The sequence below is a fragment of the Solanum dulcamara genome, chromosome 9 (genome assembly GCF_947179165.1).
Source record: "Solanum dulcamara chromosome 9, daSolDulc1.2, whole genome shotgun sequence".
Taxonomy (NCBI): Eukaryota; Viridiplantae; Streptophyta; class Magnoliopsida; order Solanales; family Solanaceae; genus Solanum; species Solanum dulcamara.
The window spans coordinates 3,565,356-3,574,294 of NC_077245.1; the positions used below are offsets into that span (position 1 = coordinate 3,565,356).

Below are 8,939 nucleotides of genomic sequence, written 5' to 3' on the forward strand. Positions count from 1 at the left end.
AATAACTTACTAGGGTAAAATAGAAAAAATAATATCATTTATATATTAATTTTTTTAAATGACATACTAATGACCGTATATTTTTACTAAGGATGACATATAAATAAAAATGAAGGGAGCACTTGTAAAAAAAAAAAGAAAAAAAAACGAAGACAATATTTAAAGATCAATCACAAAATATTTAATTTTATTTAAAATAAAACTGAGAATAATGATTAAGTGATAAACGTATATATTAAAAGTATTGCAGTGATTTGATCTAAACACTACATGTGCATTAGTTTTATCGCTGATAAATTATATCCTGTCTTCTTCTACAATTCAAATAATATTGTAGAACAAGTTAAGCAAATTTTGTCCCTTTTGATATTATATTATTCCAATCCTACCTATTAATGTTTATTATTTAACAAAAATGATGAAAGAAGGAGAAAGTAGAAGAAAAGAATGATTTGGATTAAGAAAGTTTGAACAAATGGACAAAAATGAGCAATATGATATAATTAGTTGAACAGTACTAAATATCCTTGATTCATTGCATTGTCGTATTTTAGGTGTAAATATTAATTTAGGAGATTTACAGGTTTTATTTTAGAGAAAGTAGATTTACAATAACGTTCATAATTCGTGTTATTGGAGGGCAGAAAATCCTCACGAAACTGATGAATTTCTATATATCCACAATCTTGAAATCCTTTAACAGATGCAGAGTTTTTTTATTGAAGATCCTAATCGTTGTATTACGGTGAAAACATATCATCTTCTCAATGCCATATTTATCAATATGTTATAAATAGAAGAGAAAAATTATCATATTTGTCCTTCGTTATATATACTTTTTCAATAAATTTATCTTTTTTATTCAATTTTAAGGTTATATTTGTCCTTGTACTCTAAAAAAAGGGTCATATTTACGCCTACGACATTAAATCATCATATCTTCAATATATTTGCCCTTTTCTTTAAACTTTAGGGGTCATATTTACCCGTATACTAAAAAAAAGGGTTATGTTTACTCCTACGATATTAAATCATCATATATGCCATGGGACATATTTTTTTTCAATTAAATCTATTAGTCCATTTATTGGAGAAAAAGGAGAAAAATATATTAACCCATTTATTAAATCAGTTAGTAAATTAATTTAAAAAATATGTCCCGAATATGTGGATCCTCTCGGACATATCCCCCCGCCCCTCAAAAAAAATTAATTTACTAAATTATTTAATAAATGAGCTGATAACTTATTTAATAAATGGGTTAATATATATTTCTTCCCAACAACTGGCTAATAGATTTAATTGTAAAAAATATGTCATATAAATCACATAAGAAAATTAAGATAGAAGATGAGAATTATCATCGTAGGGGTAACTATGAGTTTTTAAGAGTAAAAGGGCAAGCATAATTCTAATAATGGGAGAAAAAGGTCAAATATATTAACGACATGAGTATTTAATGTTGTAAGAATAAATATGATTCTTTTTTAGAGTACAAGGCAAATGTGACTCTAAAATTATATGAAAATGACAAATATATTAAAAATATATAATGAAGAACAAATATAATTTATTTGTAAGAGTACAAAAACAAATATATCTCTTATTCCTAAATAAAATTAGTTAGGAGGAAAACAAGCTAATAGGATAACGAGCGTAGCAAAAATAGACCCAACCTATAATAGCTATTTCCAATACAAATGTGTTTTTTTAACAAATCATCTAGAACGCACAGTCAAGACACTAAACACATGCAAGATTTGCAATTTTGAGCATTTCTTAATCTTGCATTAAACCTTCATGGGAAGCAATTAGGACATGTGCCCCGAGATGATTGCATTAGAAATTACAAAAATGTTTATTTCTAGGCTAATATAAATCCAACTTTATTTTTTTCGGTTAATAAACCTTCTGCCTATGTTTTTTAACGTGTCTTGTTATTGTCCATTTTTATGGGTGTTTTTTTTTTCTATTGTAAAAACACCGCATATAACGCAAGACCCTAAAGAGGTTGATATATATATATATATATAATACCACAATAATTAGGGTGAAGTGATAAATATTTTTTATTTTAAAGCAAAAATCTTGGATTTGAGCATGATTTTGCGTTATATGATTTATCTTCAATGTGAAACTTTTTGATATAAATTTGAATTTAATCAAATATTAATACAAATATCGAACATTAATTAAAAAACAAATAAAAAAGTGCACATACGTAACCAGCACATGACTATTTTTCTTTTAATTTCTTTTTATTGATTTTAACAAAACGGACAATATGTTATGTTGCACTAAAAAAATTTTAAGGGCCAAACTAATACAAAATTTAGTTTAATGGGAGGCTTAGAGATTATTGTTAAGTGTCTTTCACAAACAATATTAATGGTACGTCTGGTGGGCTAAAATTTTTAATTGTTTTTTCTAAACAAACTCAATTAAGTAAGATACCGGTCATATTCAGCTTTGTATAATCTATTTATTTATTTACGTGTGGATAGAAATTTGGCTCTTCTAGAAGTTCAAAAAATTATATCTACACACCTAATTTAATAGAACTATAATAGAACAATCATACACATCAAGTGGCAGCAAATAAATACGAAAATAATAAATTCCCTACTTTTCAAAAATGGCATTCTGTCAAATTTGTCATTTATTGGCGTAACACACAGCATATTTTGTTGACACCCAATACCTTAATTTACTTCTATTTCTACTTGAGATAAAAATATATATAAGTGTTTGACTATGGCCAATAAAAAGATCTAGATGCTTGATTAATATGTATAAAATAATATTGTCTTTACAAAGAAATTATTAAAAATAGAATGGCATGAAGAACAATTTCGATAAATTTTGATGGTGTGATTTTGATTTGTTTCTTTAAAAGTTATATTTAAAAAATAATATGCATTTTATGTAAAATAATCTAGCACCCGATTCATTTTTTTAAAAAAGTAAGTGAATAACATCAAAGTTGTTTCCTCATGTCGAAATTAATATCTTTTTTTTTCCTAACCTCTTTTTATGAGTTTCCACTTTTTTTGGCTCACTTAGGGACTCAAAACTACAATTTTAAGATGCAGACGGAGTGCATTTATCACTTGAGCAATTTTTCTATCCGTCGAATGCAGTGGTGGAGCCACCTTGTGTCGAGGGGTTCATTCGAACTTTTTTTGGTAAAAAATTATACTATTTATAGGTTAAAATAATTTTTTATGTATATAAAGTAGATGTCAAACCCCCTTCAACTAGCTCGTGTGTCTACTTATTTAGATTTTGAACCATCTTATTTAATATCCTGCCTCCACCACTGATCGAATGGTAGATTTTGAGAGGAAAAAATAAGAATATTCTTCAAATTAATAATCATTCTTTAAAAAACTATTTAAAATATACTTGATATTTTCATGATTTTTGAGTGACTAGAAAACAAAGAAAGACAGACATCTCAACTAACAAGACAAGAGAAAAACGAATTTATAATATATGATATTAATTTAATGCAAAAACAGAGCATATATAATAAATTGATATTGATGGATCCATATTTGTCATTTATTAAAGTCTTGCGAATTGTCAAAAAAATACTGCACGTAATGTTGACTAAATTGTACCACTAGCAATTTTTTGTCTTCGAAATTGCATATGCTCATGTTTTCCCCTATAGATTCATTTGCCATGCTAGTAGAATGTTCAGGAAAGAGAGTTGCAAAATTTTCAATTATTATAATTTGCCAGCTATTATACTAAAATTTATTCTGTCAATATTTGAAAACTATATATACATATATAATAATTTCTTGCAAAATGTAAGATTAATTCTGAAATATAGTTTAATTTTATTCATCAAAGGTGTGAAAAAGGTTTATATAACCGAATCAATTATAAGCAGGGGCGGATCTAGCATGTAATTAGGGGGTCATCCGAACCTCATTCGGCGAAAAATTATACTATTTATACATGATTAAAATATTTTTTTATGTATAAATAGTAGATGTCGAACCCCCTTCGGCTAGTTCGTGTGTCTATTTTTTCAAATTTTGAACCCCCTTATTAAAAATCCTGGGTCCGCCACTGATTATAAGGCATTAGAGTTAAACCTCTAAAAATGACAGGCTGATAAAAATAGAAATAACTAATGTTCTATAGTAAGTAGGTTAAACTATCTTTTTCTTACACATTTTCCTTCTTCACCCTTTTATATTCGACGAATGGATTAACAAATGATTCAACCTCATATATACCCGTTTAAATATAGTGGATAACAAACACGTTCAAGAATCGGTATGTATTTAAATAGTAGGAGCTAACAGTTGTTGATATGCTCATATTGTGACGTTATTTTTGTTGCCATTGAAGAAGAAACAATAAGAGCTTGGATAAGCTTTTTTAAAGTTGTTTATAAGCTGAAAACTGCTTATGTTAAGTTAAAAAAAAGGCTGAGGTAACCCAATTTATTTTTTTGGATAAGCTAAGTCAAATAAATTTAATTATTTTTTAAAATTTATTTTAAGCACAAAATGTATTTAAGTTGGCTAGCCAAAAATTCAAAAAAACTGAAAACATACTCTAAATATATCCTTACAAAAATCACAAAAAGTAAGAATTGCAATTGTGCAAACCTATAAAAATTTAAACGTGATAATAGAATAATAATGCAATATAATAATAAAAATGTTGTAGTTGTTATTGATCAAGAACTCAAAACTTTTGGTGCAATCGCCTAAAAAGTGAGAGCTAAATTTTACTAAAAATTATTATTAGTGTATATATATTAAAGTTAAATCCTTTATGAAAAAGGAATTATTCATGTAATCCAGCTTACAAAAAGTAAAACTTACATTGGAATATGGATATGTGTCACTACTTTTTTTTGACAATAGCCACTCCTTTACCTCATAAACAAAATAACTAACATTACATAAACAAGAAGGAAAAAAAGGAGACAAATATTGTCTATACAAAAAAAAAAAAAAAAAAAAAAAGAACAAATGGAATTAATAACAAAGGGAGGTGAACGAAATATTTATTTTTTTCGTGATAATCCGAAGCCATTAGCCAATGCATGAACTGCGGGATTAAAAGCCAGTTGCCCCAAAATCCCCTGTTTATATGGCAAAAAAGTCTTCTTTTTCAAATCTGATGAAAGTGCTCTGTTTACTGTGTAATGCAATTCATGAGCTGAAACTTTTCCCTTTTTTGTTCTTGCTGCAACAATTGATGATTTAGATGATGATGGAGAAGAAACAGAGCTTTCATTTCCCTTTAAGCTCGCATTTTTCCCTTCTCTGTAACCTGCAGCTGTATATTTCTTCAATGGATCTTTATCTGATGCTCTCCCTTCTGATGCACTCCTGAACAAGAAAAAATCTTTGAATCTCCATTTTTTGCTACCTTTAGATGATGATGAAGACAAAATTGAACACATTGAAGAATTAGATTTTGATGATTGCTTTTTAATTTCTCCGTCTTCTTCGTCATCCCAAGGATATTGTGAAATTCTCATTGGTGAAAGTGACCTTGCTGATCTTCTACTTGACGAATTCGACAACCCATTCGATGAAACTCTCTGTTTTCCCCTGCTTTCTCTTTCTTTTGTACTACTTTTTCTTGAATACTCTGTTTCTTGAACTTTTTTGTTTTTCGGAGAAAATCCTACTCTGTTTTTCTTTTGAGTTTGTAAAACAGGGGATGGTTTGATCATGCCACCATCAAACAATTCTTCAGCTGAAACAGAGCCAATACCCAATTCTTGGCTAACATCGAAAGCAAATTCATCAACATGGCTAGTAATTTCAGCCTTATCATCAGCATCATCAGCAACGAATAAACTTTCATATTCGCGATAAAAATGGGAGAGATGAGTAGGGCTGGGAGGAGCACTGAAGTAAAAATCCCCATTAAAGGGCTTTGGTGTTAATGGTGGACTAGTAAATGGGGATGATCTTGCACTATTGAAATCGAAATTATCCATGTCGTTAAATGGAACCATAACTTCCATTTTTTTGCCTTTTGCTGGTTTCTGTTTGTGAGAAGTAGCAGAAACAGAGAAAAATGGTGTTTTTAAAGATGTTTATATAAAGAATGGAAATGGGAGAAGGCAAGATTATGGAAAGAAGAAAGAAAGAGAGGAGAGCTAAATATTATTGACTAATGTAGGGATAATGAGTTTAATTCTAATCGAGAAAGAGCCGCCTTTTATTACCTTTCTAAACAAAAAAAACTTGTCATGTTTTCTTGGTACACATGTCTTTTGTTGATTTTTACGCAAGGGTAGGGGAAAGGCGATTTAAAATTTTAAGTTTATAAATAATAAATTTTTAAAAATTAATTTATTGTGTTCCAAATAATATATATATAAAAATTGAAGTTATTTAATCTCCTCCTTTGAAGGTAGGAGGGTGGCTAAAGGATTCAATTTTTTTTCGACGAAAAATTCTATTATATATATATATTAAATGTTGAATCTTATTTGATTGTTTATGTATTTACTTTTTTATATTTTACATTTTTTTAATTAAAATACTGACAGTGTTTGTTTAAAGGTACATGATGACCCACAATTATATTAATTTTGGATTGTCCTTCAAGCGAAAGTTTTAAAGATAATTGGAAAATGACATGAAGAAATACATATAATTGAAGAGGGTAGAGCCATGCGAAATGAGCTTCATCATCTTGTATTGATTTTTTTTATTTTTTTTGTAATTACAAAAAGCACCCTATAGTTTACAGAATTATATTGGCCTCCTCGTAGTCGTAGGTCTGTCATTTGTGTTAAAATTATTTTTTTTGGTTTACTGTTTGTATCCAATATTCAATTCATAGCCCCAATCAATTTAAATTTACATCGATAAATCTTTATTAAGATAAAATGATCGTTATCAAAGGTGGCTCCATTTTATTAAAGTATCGATATGAAATCGTTGTGACCAAGTAATCTATTGCTTGGAGGAGAACTAAAAGGTAATGAAGTTTAAACATTAAAATAGTAGGAGTTATTAATGAAGAATATTTTATTTCTTCATTTGTTTTCTTTTTAAATTTCAAAACAATGAATAAAAGGTCGCATAGCTTCATCAAGTTTGACCTCTTTTTTTCCTTTTTAAAAATTGATAGTACAAAATAATATTGGACTGAATCAGAGTTAAATAAATGACATGAATAGCTGGAGATTTATATAATCGACTCCAAATTTACTTGAAAATAATTGAAATGTTATTTGCTAATAGTAAGTGATTAAATGGTGTCATGTTCCATAAATAAGGGATGTTTTTTTTAAAAAAAAGAATTAAAGGGGAAGTTACGTGAATTTTGCTGATTTAAGAGTGGTTAATTATCCTAAAACAAATGTTGGAGTTTGGGGTTCTAGTAATATTCAACTCTATAGTAGGTTGGTTAATGTGAAGACAAATTGATTGCAAGTGAGATACGTAGAATAATAAAAGATGAGATTATCATTATATTTTATTTATATTATTATATAATTAACGTGGGAAGCAAGATTATTATTTGTGGCTTCAAAATTACTGCTGCTCAGTAATTAACAAAAAGTAAATTCTGCTTTTTCAACAACTACAGATTTCCATTGACTAATTGTTGTTTTGTGTTGAATATTGTATGCAAATGGAAATTAAAGGTGAATGTCGATAATTCACATTTGCAACATGTAGGAATGATTAAAAGGAAAAAAGCTCTTTTTTATCATAACCTTTTAGATTCGTTAGTTTTGAATTTGATATCCCTAATTAACAACAACAACAATCCAGTGAAATTCCACGACGTGGGGTATGGAGAGGATAAAATGTACGCAGATCTTACCTCTATCAAGATAGGATGGCTGTTTCCGAGACCCTCGGCTCAAAAAAAACATAAAAAGGGTCAAATAAAGCTAAGAAGTTCAAAACATAAAGAAAATAACGAATAACGCAAATAACGAAATCGATACAGATAAAATAGAGTAATCAAAGTACAAAAAATACTAAAAAGATAATAACAGAAGTCAGATCACAATAAATTATAGTGCGCTAATATGCCTACTAATACGGAAAAGTAACGAGATTATGTACTAGCGTTCTACCCTAATATGAGTCATCCACACCCTCCTATCTAAGGTTTGATATCCCTAATTAAAAATGAATGAATGTATTTTATTCCATCATTCTCCCAAACCAGAATTTTTAGAATTAAAAAAGAAGGAAAAATGCCTCTATATATAATATATATATAATGAACACCCTTCTTTCTACCTATAATTGTCCATGCCCATCATAACCCTTGAAGATCATAATGTGAATCTAGTTCATGGCTCACAATTAAAAGAACTACCACTAATAATAATAGGTTTAAATTTAAAAATTTATTTCACAAGGTGTAAAAAGTTTGAGTTACTATGCAAAAATATCATTCGCTTACACTTTATTTAATGGTACGTTCATTTTATCTAAAGAGATATTGTTGTTGAAGATATTTATTTTTTTTAATGTAAAAAATCAAAAGTCAAACTACTTCTAGATTGAAATTCCTAATTAGAGGGGTAAACTACCAAATGTCAAACTAATTCTAGATTGAAATTTCTAATTTTCTTTTAAACAGTCCTTCATCAACAAACCTACAAGAAAAATTCCTTCTATTTTCAGCTGATCTACCTATTTATTAATCCTCTAATTTTGGAACCAAACTGCCCCCACAGCTGTTATTCTACTTTGACATTTATCTTTAATTGAATGTTCAAAATATATGGTTAAAAATTAGGTTGTTCATGACGAATTCATAACTTCTAGATAGGCTTTATAATTAGTTTTCCAGCATTCCTAATTTATGTGACAACCTTCGAATTTTGAGATTTAAACAATTTTTTTTATCATAATTTTTTCATATATTTTTTAAATATTTTAAAGTTTATTTATTATAATTTATAGTACTTTTTA

General features: G+C 28.1%; 1 protein-coding gene across 1 annotated transcript; it reads right to left on the minus strand.

The window, feature by feature from the left end:
• Window positions 1-4,768: 4,768 nt before the first annotated feature.
• LOC129902763 (uncharacterized) lies at window positions 4,769-6,176 on the minus strand. Its single transcript, XM_055978149.1, has one exon. The coding sequence runs from the start codon at window positions 6,008-6,010 to the stop codon at window positions 5,036-5,038; it is 975 nt and encodes a 324-aa protein (XP_055834124.1). The 5' UTR covers window positions 6,011-6,176; the 3' UTR covers window positions 4,769-5,035.
• Between the last annotated feature and the right edge of the window lie 2,763 nt (window positions 6,177-8,939).